The sequence below is a fragment of the Hemitrygon akajei genome, chromosome 3 (genome assembly GCF_048418815.1).
Source record: "Hemitrygon akajei chromosome 3, sHemAka1.3, whole genome shotgun sequence".
Lineage (NCBI taxonomy): Eukaryota > Metazoa > Chordata > Chondrichthyes > Myliobatiformes > Dasyatidae > Hemitrygon > Hemitrygon akajei.
In genome coordinates, this window is record NC_133126.1 from 54,999,302 (window position 1) to 55,013,115 (window position 13,814).

Below are 13,814 nucleotides of genomic sequence, written 5' to 3' on the forward strand. Positions count from 1 at the left end.
CGACATTGCTTCTCCCTATAGATGCTGCCTGGCCTGCTGCGTTCCACCAGCATTTTGTGTGTGATCCTGGTAAATCTCCTCTGCACCCTCTCCATAGCTTCCACATCCTTCCTATAATGAGGTGACCAGAATTAAACACAATACTCTATGTGTGGTCTCACCAGAGATTTGTAGAGTTGCAACATGACCTCTGTACTCTTGAACTCAATCCCCCTGTTTATGAAGCCTAGCAGCCCATAAGCCTTCTTAACTACCCTATCAACCTGTGCAGCGACCTTGAGGGATGTATGGATTTGAACCCCAAGGTCCCTTTGTTCATCCACACTCTTAAGTAACTGACCATTAATCTTGTACTCAGTCTTCTGGTTTGTCCTTCCAAAATGCATCACTTCACACTTGTCCAGGTTGAACACCATCTGCCATTTTTCTGCCCAACTCTGCAGCCTGTCTATATCCTCTTGTAACCTTCGACAACCTACAGCTCCATCCACAACTCCTCCAATCTTCGTGTCATCCGCATACTTACTCACCCATCCTTCCGCCTCTACATCCAGGTCATTTATAAAAATCACAAATAGCAGGGGTCCCAGGACAGATCCCTGCGGCACTCCACTAGTCAACTTCTATACTTTTCAAGAGTTTGTCCAGGCATCTCTGATGCCGTTGGTGACTCTGCTTCCACTGCTCTCTCTCTGACATTGTATTTCTTTCCTAAACTATTCCAACATCATCTCATCCTAGTGTTTATGACATTGGTGGCTCCATTAAATGTAGAGGGAGTTTGGGAATTTAAGGGAATCTGTTGATATGTTTTTGTGCCAGAAAGTGGCACCATTGATAACTGTGGTATATTTGAATGGTGGAGTAGGCATGAGAAACTGAATGTCCTATCACTGTTTCTATTTCTTGTGCACCTTCCCAGTACTTTTCTTTGCCTATATTCTCTGTAAAAGTTAATAACTACATTGCAGTTCATTTTTCCTTGCCTATATGAGCATGGTGTCTAGGTGGTTGAAGACTTCTAATATGGGGTGACAGCTAATATAGCCAGCATTAACAATGCTGCCTCACAGATCAAATAATCAAGTTCTAATTCTGACTCAAACAGTTTGCACATTCTGTCTATGATTATGTGGGATTCCAAAAAGGATTGAAGTGTCTTCCCTCTTGTCAAAGATAGGTAGGTTAATTGGCAATTGTAAATTGGCCCGAGTGTAGATGGGTGACATAACAACCAGGAGGGTATTGAAAAGTTGACAAAGAAATAAATGCGGGACTGGGATTGATGGAAATGTTGTAAGAACAAACATGGACTCAGTGGGCTAAATGTTTTCCTTTGTGTCATAAAGAATTATGGGAATATCAAAAAGAGAGACAGCTGTGCACAGGAGGCCAGAGTCTGGAGAGGTGAGATCATTAAGAAACTTAAGATTGAGGATGAAAATTAAGCACTGAGGCCAGCAAGAAAAGAGCGAAGGATACATTGTTCTAGACTGGTATATGATAAGGAAGGCAGATGTTTCTAAGATCTGAACTTGATCAAAATTAATGCTCTTGGAGGATGGGCGATCACCTAGAAGAATAATTTTCCCAGTGGCCTTAATTATACTTAGCATCAATTATTTATATATTTGACACCAGACTACGAAAATAGACACTCTAAACCAAGCTTTGTCATGACAAGAGGTTACCAGTGAACATAGATAATGCTTCATGATGTTCTCCAAATTTCCTTAAGTTATGTAACATCTTCACTAACTCAGGGAATCCTTGGTCTTTGACCACTTCAGTGAAGGTAAAACATTCAGGCTGGTATTGAGACCCTTGAGTCCATTTATTGGGAGAAGTATTTCACAAGCAACTCGCCTGTCCATGCTGTCGAGCACCTTTCACGCCATCTTTGGCAGAATCAGTGGGACTCACATTAGCCCATCAGCCATTTTGAAACCCAGAGAATGGAGTGGAAGCAAGCTTTCTTTGATTTCTAAGAGCCACCTAGAAGAAGAGAGGGTGAGGCCTTAATACCAACTGAATTGAATATTTAGCAGATTGTTTCAGTAGTCTTTTGGGATTAGATCTAAAATCAGCACCAAAATGGTATGACAGGCACTGCAGGAGTTTTGCCCTCATATTTTCCAGTGAGTACTGAATAGACAATATATGTAATTATGGTATGTGTAGGAGGGAATAATTTTCATTTCAGAAAATCATTATAATTTTGAATTTCAGTATGAGTAATTCTCATGCCTGTGTGATTCTGAATTTTCTCTGTTCTGATGTGTAATTGTCGTCATTTTTTCAGCCTTAGCAGAAGGAGGTATATTTCTTCCAAACCTCAGTGATAGTCTGTCTAGTACACTCCTGGATGCTCAAGAAATGGTAAGTTTGCAAAAACTGTTTTTTTTTGCAATTTGTCCAGCAAATTCTTTGTATTAAAATTCACTGCTATCCTTACCATTTCTTTAATTATATTTCCTTTGTGTTTTCCCTCTGCATTCTGTTTCAATGCCTTTGTATTACAAAAGAGGAAATCAGCCAGTGCTTCAGATACTAATTGCTACCTAATGACCCCCACTAGAAATGGAAGTATCAATGTCAACAGTGGACAGGAACAGGCTCTATAAAGAAATGCCTGTGAGCATTCACTGTATTAATTATGGTTAAATAATGGCAATTTGGCTGAAGTGTTGCAGGCTGAAGAGCAGCTAAGGTACTCCCATCTTAAAATTAATGTATTCAGAAAGAGAACAGGACACAGAATCGGTAAGAGAAACAGAGAGGAGTAAAATAAGATCTGAAATATTATCCCTTTCCATTATCAACCCTAAGTGTCATAGAGCTTGAGTGCTAGACATTCTTTACTTCTATTCCGACTGAATATTGAAAATTACTTACCAGTATATACCAGGCTGTGTCTTTTAAATGAATAGACAAATGGTGAACTCTCTGTTCTAGACAAAACTCTGTTTTTGAAGTGTGATTACATGCCAGAAATTAGGACCTTGGTTTTTTAATGTCATCAATGAATGAGATCATAATCAATAAATTGCCAAATTATCCCAAAGAATGTGAATTATCAGCAACATTTGATTATTACATTACCCTCACAGACAAGTAGTCAGAAAATGTAAATTGATGCATTACTGTCATTAACTGTTTTTGATTGCATTCATATTCTTAATATAAAATATCAGGAAAATAGACAAGTTTACAGTAAATGTAATAGATGTAAAGGATTGCTAGTGGCAATACATGGACAAAGTCCAAAGTGAGTTTTATATGCACTTAATAGATCTCACCTAATGTTCTATTAAATTGGAATTTGGAGAAGTTAAAATGGAGGTAGGTATCGGTGATCTCCACAAGGCTCCAATCCCCATATTCAACCTTCCTCATTGTTCTGTAAGTCCTAAATGCCACTGATGTGGTGAAGGCACAAGACAGAGAACATGTTACCACATGGTGCTCAATGATCACTGCAAACAGTTGTAGCTAGACACACTTATAACATTGATATGCTGATTTAGAATAGCACAAAACCTGCAAGTTTATTTAATTTTAAATGTAATTCTTGATATATACAGCAGGTGGTGTTATGAGTTCTCTTATCACATTTTGATATCTTCCCATGGTTCTTTCTTCATTTAACTTGGTGAATGGAACATAAGAAAGCTAAACATCCAAATGCAAATGACTGCAGGTACAGCAAAATCAAATGAAAGTGAATCTACTGGAAGGAAATGCTCCCCTATGAAGTAGTTCCGGCACTTACTCATTTATTTCTAAAATCCAGACATATATTAAAATGAACAATTGTTTTTACCATTTTATTTTTCTTCTGTGTGTCATCTCTTGAAATTTATCCATCCCATCCCTCCATTAGACACGTCCTCCTCCATCCCAGCTACCCACTATTGAATGTATTAGCCAAGGCTCACAGGCCATCCTGCCGATATTTCAGCAGCCAGAAGCTCAGGAACAACTGGATGAATATGAGTGATGCTGGGGGGCGGGGGCAGTGGGGAAGGATGCAAGGCAGATTTATTTATTAAAATTTTTGCAGGGAGCAGGAAAGTTGGAATTCCGACCAAATTAATTTGCATTACAGGTTTTCTCCCTTTTCTCCCCATTTCTCTCTTTTTCTCTCTCTCTCTCCCCTCCCTCCCTCTCTCTCCTCTCTCTCTGCCCCCTCTCCTTCTCTCTCTCCCTCTTCTCTCTCTCCCTCTCCTCTCTCTCCCTCTCCTCTCTCTCCCTCTCCTTCTTTCCCTCCCTCTCCTTCTTTCCCTCCCTCTCCTTCTCTTCCTCCCTCTCCTTCACTCCCTCTCTCCTCTCCCTCTCTCTCCTTCTCTCTCTCTCTCCCCCCCCCTTTCTCTCTTGTATGCTAGACCAAACAATAAGTGGTCAAAGCTTCTTGGTTGATGATTTTTATTGTTAATTTTACTTGGGGATACAGCATGGTAACAGACCCTTCCAGCCCAATGAGCCTGTGACCCCCATTACAACCACAGTGACCAATTAACATCTTTTGGTATGTGGGAGGATCCATAGCACCTGAAGGAAACGCTTTGGGTCAGGCAGAGAACGTATAAACTTCTTACAGACAGCGACGGAATTGAACCGGGATCAATATCACTGTAATAGTGTTACAGTAACCCTGTTCCACAATGTCATGAGCTATCATGGTGAATGATGTCAGGCTATTCAGCTCTGTAGCTTCAGCTACATGGCACAGGAGTATTGGATAAGAATCAGGATCACAATGAACATTGACCCTAAATATACAGGCAAGTTCAGGGCATTTTTTTATATGTATGCAAGTAAAGAATAAAATGATTCAGCCACAGAATTCCACAAGAGAATGTGTGTACGGATCCCACATCAAGTTAGAACAAGGTAGAAGCCCTTTCATTTCAGAGGAGGTTTTATAGCTGTAAGGAGGAAGGATAAGGAGGCAAGTAATGTTTTAAAAACCTATTTGTTAATGTAGTATTTCTGATTATTCAAAGATGTTTGGTGTTTTTAGGTTATTTTGTTCTCTGAAATTTGTAGCAGTTGCTTTTTTGCTTCCTTGGCAATTTCATGAGTAGGATTTTTTTTAAACTCAGACTATGTCACTTAAGCCTTCAGCCTTTAGGATACCGTCATCCAGAAACGTCTGCCCTGTAGATCCATGCCAACTAATGGCAGAGCATGGGAATGGGTGCAGGAAGCAACACAGTACAGGAAATGCTGGACCCTTTCCCTTTGTTGTGCACATTGTTGTTCTAAACAGTTGTAATTGGCTTTATGCCTACACTATCAATAATTAACACTACTCACAGGGTGAGGTCTGAACCTTCAATTTGTATCATTAAGACCATCACTGGGTAAACTTACCAAATTCAAAAATCTTGGGTACTTTTTGGATGGATTTGCATAATCTCTATGGGCCAATAAGTGCTAATCATGTGATACTTGACAATGATTCAGCTGTATATCAATGATTCAGATGTAAATATTCTGTTTTTAATGCAGACTGGCAATAGTTCGAAGCAATAGTTGTGAAACCAGATGAATAAATTCTTGTACCTTAGTATTGTGAATCAGGACATACCTGGAGAATGAAACGGTGTGCAAGAGACAATTAGGAAAGAGATCAGGCATCAGAAAGAAACAATAAGGCAAAAAAAAGGTGATAAATTCCGACAATCTGATCTCTTGCATCCCAAGGTTTTTGATGCGGATGGCCATAGTGTCAAAGTTCCGTAGATTCTAGAGTGGTTCTTACAGATTAAAAGGCAGCAAATGACATCCCATTATTTAAGAAAGGAGGGAAGAAGAAAATGGAGAACTACAGACCAGTTTGCCTCAGGAATAGAGAAAATGCTATTAAGGAGCACAATAGCATTAAGATTGGACAGTATTAACATGCTTTTATGGGAGAAATTCTTGTTTTGCAATTCATACAGTGAGTTCTTGAGGTTGTTACTGGCAGTGGATGTGGTGTACGTGAACTGACTGAAAGCCTTTGATAAGGTGTCATACAAGTGATTATTAAAGAAAATGAGACTATATGGCCTTTGGGGTAATATACTGATTTGATTTAACAACAGAAAATAGAGAGTGGGAACAAAAGTATCATAATTGGCTTTTGAGACTGTAATGAGTGAGTGCTGCAACTATTCATAATCAACATCAATGATCTAGCTGAAGAGTTCAAAGATAATGTACTCTATCCAGTTTTACCTGCTGCAAACCTGATTGAGGTTGGGTTTGTGGTGATTGCAAACAACAAGTCAAGTGAATGGCCTGGGGTATGGCAAATGAAAACAATGTGGGGGAAATATAAAGTTATCTATAATGGACAAAAGAAGTAACTTGGTGTTCTTATGCTAAAATATTTAATGATAAAATTTGCAGGTATGGTATGCAATTAAAAGGGCAAACTATATGTTAGTCTTTATTGCAGTAAATATTTGAGTACAAAAATAAATGCATATTAGTAAAATTATATAAAATGCTGGGGAGACCGTACCTGGAATATTTTGTACGTCTGGTCTCCATTCTTAAGGAAGGATATACATGTGATAGAGGGAATGTAATAAAGATTTACCAATTGATTCTTAGGCTGGGATCTTATCCTTTGAGGAGGCGTTGACGAGATTGGGTTTATATTAAGACAAGGGGAAGACAAGGGGGTAATCCATTTGAAATCAGTAAATTCTTACAGGGCTTGATAGGATAGATTCAGGGATAAAAATAGAAACTGCAGAAAAATAGCTCAGCAAACCAGGCAGTTTTTGTGGGAACAGAAACAGTTAATGTTTTAGATTGAAGACATGTCATCAGAACTGACCAGAGTTCTGATGAAGGGTCTTCAACGGAAAAATTAATTGTTTCACTTTCCACAGATGGCCTGATCTGTTGAGTTATTTTCCTGCATTCTCTATGTCATTTCAGAGTTGCAGCACCTGCAACTGAGGAGAAAAGAACTGGGAAGATTTTTTCTTTGTCCTGAGGGAATGTTCCTGGAGGAAAAAAGAAGCAGCATTAATTCAAGGGAGAAAAAGATGGAAGAGGTGATAAAGTCAGAAGTGAAGAAATAGAAATTTAAGAGCATCTCCACCCTGGGCTAGAGGGCACTAGATTTTTTTGGTACGTGCAACCTGTAATTCTGTGAATTGGTTGTTAAACATGGAATAACTATCGGGATTTTTGAATCATATGTCTTACATTTATGTTTAGTTTTATCATGGTGAACTAGGCCTCACAGCTAAGACCAAAAATATCAAAATAACTTGTTACTTTATGCCAACAAAATGAGGGTGCTAAATCTAGTGCTTTGTACAGAAACCCAGAATTACACTTTGTTAACTGCAAATTATCTTGAAAATATAGTTTAAGCATGAAATAAGATGTTATTAAGGATATTATAGGAGTTATAAAAATGCTAACAGTTTATTTGCATTTCTCTCTTACATTTAACTATTTTGGTTTACTCAGGATGAAGATCCTCCCAGTGAGGGACAAGTTATCTCAAAGCCACGCAAAGGACTACACAAGTACTCACTTGGCACAATGTTACCCAAAGTTAGCCAGTGTACATATCCTCCACAAGTACATCATCCTGAGGTAAAATGTAGTGTACTTTGTAATAGGTTTGTTGCTTTGTATGGATTCTCCATTAACTACGTACTGCACCAAAGTAGAGTCTGGATGCTACATGGAAAAATGCTTCAAGGATTCTGATGGTTACTGAGAAAGAGAAGGGCCATTAGGAATCCATAATATTGCCTGCAGAAAAGAAAGCCATATTTTATAAACTTATTTAAATTTTTCTGAGAAAGTCATCAGGGGCAGGGGTCGGTGGATGAAAAAAATTCTGGTAGTTATGTCTATCTGGAGGTCAAAGTCTGGTGTCAGTAGGAATTTGACTCATTGATTAAAGAATTGGCTGCATTATTGTAGGCAGAAAGCTGCAGAAACTCAACAATTTCATTGCTTCCAAATTTAAATTTTGAGATTTTTTTTTCGCATTTTAACCCTAAGCTTTTCCCTTCCCAGAAGTTTGCATTGTTGCTAGAAGATAGAAAGTCTGATTACATCCAAATTAAATGTCCTCCGTCATTTAATGTTTGTGACTGATTGAACTGTAACATCAACACTGCATTGCCACCAGTCTATAGTAACATTCGATCCCTTACTTATCAAGCATGTTTTTTTCTGTTCTTTAAAAATATTAATGTTCAGCAACTTCTCCATTGTACTTTGAGACAGTAGTGAGCTCTCCAAACCTAAGTAAAAATACTTATGTAATACATTCATTCCTGCGATGGGAAGTTTGTCTTATAAGGAGATTTTAGGCATACCAATTTAATTATCTCTAGTATTTAATAGAATGAGAAGTGATCTAACTAAAACACAGAATATTTATATGAGGCTTGGCAGAATAGATTTAGGGCTGATGCTTCACCTAACTAGAGTATCTCAAAATAGGTGGTACCATACAGGACTGAGAATTCTTCACCCTGATGCTGATGTTAATGAACCTTCGAAATACCTTTTCCCAGAGAGAATCAAGACCCAGTCAATGAATATATTCATGACAGGGTTTGGTGCTATTTTTGAATGGATATATATGTGTGTGTGTGTAATGTAATGATGTAAAGATTATGTAATGTTAGAAAGCCCCAACTGTGGAGGGATAAAAACGAGGTTTACCAGTGTTTTTAATAAAGGAACTTGGAAAAAAATAGATATGCGAGAATGGGCGTGTCTTATGAGGCATGGACAAGTGACTGAAATGCAGCAAACTATAGAAACTAGCTAAAAATATACGTATACAACGCTGGAAGAACTCAGCAGGTCAGGCAGCATCCGTGAGAAAATATATCCATGCTAAAAATATAAACTGTTAAAAGTGGAATTAGTAGTTGGTATCTCTCCCCACTTAGTGGAATTCCTCAGCGTAAAACCCCTGGTGGAGAGATGATATCAATAAAAGATTTATGAAGCTATGGCTATAACAAGCACCATCAATAGTGAGACGATATCGTCAGAGAGTAATGCCCAAGATCATGCAAGTCCATGATTGTCCATGCAAGTGGGAATTAGTTCTGTTAAATTGTACCAAGGGATTTGGTCAAGTTTTTTTTTGAGTATGTATTGTGAATCAGTTTTCTGTGGATACCCACCATTTCATCCAATGAAGCAAGAAACACGATGGTGAGCCACCTAAGATTGAAAAACCAGTGCGGTAACGAAATGCTTCAAGATGTAGAGGATTTAATTTGGTTGGATGTATAGTTTACTTCTCATTCGAAGGATCTGAATTTGATTTTCAGGAAGAACTGATTATTTTTGTGAAGACTATTGTGACTGAATGATATTAATTTTGTTTAAAAGTTCTGATATTGGAAAATTTGTTAAGCTGTATATGTTTGTTTTTGAATTTGAATTTGTAGACATACTGACCTGAAACTGAAACTGAGGTTAATCATAATACTAAAAAATAATAGGAATTCAGTAAGTTTCCTAACCAACTAGAGATAAATAAAAAGGCAACTGTTAGTCTGTAAACTTTTAAATAAGGAATCACACTAGATCTAATTAGTTAGAGAATTGCAGTGATAAAGGTTATTCTAATGAATCTCACTGATTCTAACTAAAAAGGAAATTGGTTTTTGTTGATATCTGACATTTGGAACCTAAGCAGAATGTTGAAATTTTGAATTGTGCCTACTGATGTAAATATTTTGTTTATATCTTTTTATAAATAACACCTTCCGAAGTATGGGTTTTCTATTCACTGCCTCCTTTCGATACCTAGAGCTTGTGATAGACCACTAGCACCTAGAGTAGTACTGTGTAAGTAGATTTTCTCATAAAGAGTGCGGCGACCAGTTGCAGGAGATAAGACAAGCACTACACAGGTGTTAGAGATAGTTGGCGAGAAATAAGTAGTAACACAATTCATAACTGTTCTGCTCACTGTGGTTTCAAGCATTCAGGCTTAAAGAATGCTAGAAATGACTGTGAGTGAAAGTGAAACAATTTCAATACTTCATCATCAAGTTACGAAGAATTTAAAGGTATCAACATCATCTTGAATGTTACAATGAAAATGAAGATTTGGAGGATGCAGTCATCAAAAGCACTGTATGAAGGAAGTCCATTATCGGCACTTGGTGTCTGTGCTGACTTTGTTCAGTTGGTGGTTGTCTGTCGTATCCACTGATGACAGGAAACCTGTGCGGGAGAGTTTTTACAGTGGAAAAGCTGTTGCACTGGGGTAGTTCCATTGTCTCAAACTCAGAAGTCCAGGTTCAGTGATATGAGTAGTCATCACAACTGGGGTCTTCCTGGTTGCAGTGATGACCGTGATTTATTTTATGCTTTATTATTTGCTCTCCATGGAGTGTTGCAGAACTGCCTTCTTGGCAGTTGGATCTCACTGTAGATCTCATACACCCAGTCCACCAGAACTGACTTCACAAGCTGTCCCTATATCACTGGGGAGAAAAGGCCCACCAGATATCCTCACCTGGTTTAGCCCACCTGTTGAAGCAGTGTACCGGGATGTGGCCGCCATTTCATGCAAACAGCTACTTGGAGCCACAGGCAAGAGCCGATTGTCTTGGGGAAGGGAAGAACCAAAAGTGAGTGAGCTGGCCCAGACAGGGCCCTTCACCAGAGGTGATACCCCTCCCTGGATACACCATATATGACAGCATAGAGTGGACAAATTCCTCCATGGATAACTGTTAGGAAATAGCATACTATTTTATAGTACTGCAGAGGTATTGGTAGTGTTCTAATTTGTCCTGTATTTAATTTAAATACATAATTTGTTACTCAGTTAATCAGAAGTTTATCTTTTTTAATACTTTTTTAACTATTTCCATGAAACTTTGTTTAATTGAGGCAGCAGCTTAATTGCGCCAAAATATACTGGTCCCGATGTGTTCCAACCAGAATCCACTATATATCTTAGAGTCATAGAAAAGTACAGCACAGAAACAGGCCATTCAGCCCATCTAGTCCATGCAAAAACCAGTTAAACTACCTACTCCCATTGACCTGCACCAGGACCAGAGCCCTCCATACCCCTGTTATCTATGTACTTATCCAAACTTCACTTAAACGTCAAAATCGATGTCACATGCACCACATGTGCTGGCATCTCATTCCACACTCATGACCCTCTGAGTGAAGAAGTTTCCCCTCATATTCCCTTCAAACTTTTCACCCTTAACCTATGATGTTTGGTTGTAATCCCACCCAACCTCAGCAGGAAAAGCCTGCATGCATTTACCCTATAAAATCTCCTCTCAATCCTCTACATTCCAAGGAATAAAGTCCTATCCTATTCAATCTCAGCTACCCCAGACCCGGCAACATTTTTGTAAATTTTCTCTTAACTCTTGCAACCTTATTTACATCTTTCCTGTAGGTAGGTAACCAAAACTGCACATAGTACTCCAAATTAGTCCTCACCAATGTCTTGTACAACTTCAACATAACGTCCCAACTCCTGTACTCAGTACTTTGATTTATGAAGGCAATGTGCCAAAAGCCTTTTTTATGACCCTATCCACCTGTGACACCACTTCCAACGGATTATGGACCTGTATTCCCAGATCCCTTTGTTCTTTCCCACTCCTCGGTGCCCTACCATTCACTGTGTAAGAACTACATTGGTTGGTCTTACCAAAGTGCAAGACCTCACACTTTGTCTGTATTAAGTTTCATCTGCCATTTTTCAACTCATTTTTCCAGCTGATCCAGATCTCTCTGCAAGCCATGATAGCCTTCCTTACTGACCACTACACCCCAGTCTTGGTGTCATCCACAAATTTGCTGATCCAGTTAACCACGTTATTATCCAGATCATTGATAAAGGTGACAAACAACAACGGACCCAGCACCAATCCCTCCAGCACACCACTAGTCACAGGCCTCCAGTCAGAGAGGCAACCATCTACTACCACTCTCCGGCTTCTCCCACAAAGCCATGTCTAATCCAGTTTACTACCTCATCTTGAATGCCGAGTGACTGAACCTTCTTGACCAACCTCCCAAAGGGACCTTGTCAGATGCCTTACTAAAGTCCATGTCGACAACATCCACTGCCTTGCCTTCATTTATTTTCCTGGTAACTTCCTTAAAAAACTCTATGAGATTGGTTAGACATGACCTACCATGCATGAAGCTATGCCAACCATCTTTAATCAGTCCATGCCTATCCAAATACTTACAGTATATATCTGGTCCCTTAGAATATGTTCCAATAACTTTCCCACTACTGATATCAGACTCAGTGGCCTATAATTTCCTGGTTATGTTTAGAGCCTTTCTTAAACAGCGGGACAACATTGGCTATCTTCCAATCTTTTGGTACCTCTCCTGTCCCTAAGGATGTTTAAATATCTCTGCTAGGCCCCCGGCAATATTTACACTTGTTTCCCATAGGCCCTGGGAATTCATCCACCCTGTTTTGCCTCAGGGTGGAAAAACATCTCCTCTGTAATCTGTATAGAGTTCATGAAGTTGGTGCCACTTGGCCTCACTTCTAAAGACTGTTCTGAGTAAATCCAGATGCAAAAAATTTAAAATCTCCCTTGTCTATTTCGGCTCCACACGTTGATTACCATTCTGATCTTCCAACATACGGAATACCATTCTTCTCTTTTGTGTGTGTCTAACAAACAGAAGAACAGGGCACGTATCACCAGATTCAAGAACAGCTTTCGTCCCACTGATGTTAAACTCTTGAATGGACATCTCATACACTAAAGATTAATTCTTGAAATCCCCATCTACCTTAGACCATAAGACAAAGGAGCAGAAGTCGGCCATTCGGCCCATCAAGTCTGCTCCGCCATTTCATCATGAGCTGATCCAATCTCCCCTTTAGTCCCATTCCCCCACCTTCTCACCATAACCTTTGATGCCCTGACTACTCAGATACCTATCAATCTCGGCCTTAAATACACCCAATGACTTGGCCTCCACTGCCGTCCATGGCAACAAATTCCATAGATTCACCACCCTCTGGCTAAAATTTTTTTTTCGCATCTCTGTTCTGAATGGGCGCCCTGCAATCCTCAAGTCATGTCCTCTCGTCCTAGACTCCCCCACCATGGGAAACAACTTTGCCACATCCACTCTGTCCATGCCTATCAACATTCGACTGTGACAACCTTGTCACAGTCCTTGCACGTTACTTGTTGCCCTGCTCCGCATCTTCTGTGTAGCTGCAACACCATATTTTGCATTCTCAATCTTTTTATTACCTCAGTGTGTTTACATATGGCATTGCCCATCTGAGTGGCATGCTGCTGAAGTTTTTCTTCTCACTGCAATTGACAATAAACCAATACCAATGGTGGAAAGTTAGGAATAGAAGCTTGTCAGCCTTGACATGGTTAGCTGGAGGGCATCAGCATCTTTTTGTTGTGATGAATTTGTATATCTGTGAATTGGTTCTTAAAACAGGAAGGCTGATGGGAGTTTCTAATCATGTGATCTAGATTTATTTTCAGGCTTATCATTGATGAACCAGGTTTCAGAAGCCAGGGCCAAAATATAAAAGTACCATTGTCCTCCAACAAAATTAGGATACCAGTCCTAAACTTCTAAAATAGCCCCAGAATTGCAATTTATTGTCGAAATTATACTGAAAATATTGTTCAGACATGAACCAGGATCCCATTAAGGATTAAAACAAGTTAAATTCTAACCATGTCTACTGAGACTTCAAGAAAGCATTGGATTTCACAAGTTAAAATATATTATCTCAGCGGGAGTTTGACTCAATGGTTTGGGAATTGGTT

The 13,814-nt window shown here is 39.1% G+C and overlaps 1 protein-coding gene across 2 annotated transcripts in view; it reads left to right on the plus strand.

The window, feature by feature from the left end:
• kiaa0586 (KIAA0586 ortholog) overlaps positions 1–13,814 on the plus strand; it is a 514,968-nt gene that overhangs the window by 428,056 nt on the left and 73,098 nt on the right. For both annotated transcript variants that reach the window (XM_073039936.1, XM_073039935.1), the window contains exons 27-28: positions 2,303–2,379; positions 7,483–7,611. In XM_073039936.1, the coding sequence (XP_072896037.1) occupies positions 2,303–2,379; positions 7,483–7,611 (206 nt within the window). The remainder of the gene's footprint in view (positions 1–2,302; positions 2,380–7,482; positions 7,612–13,814) is intronic.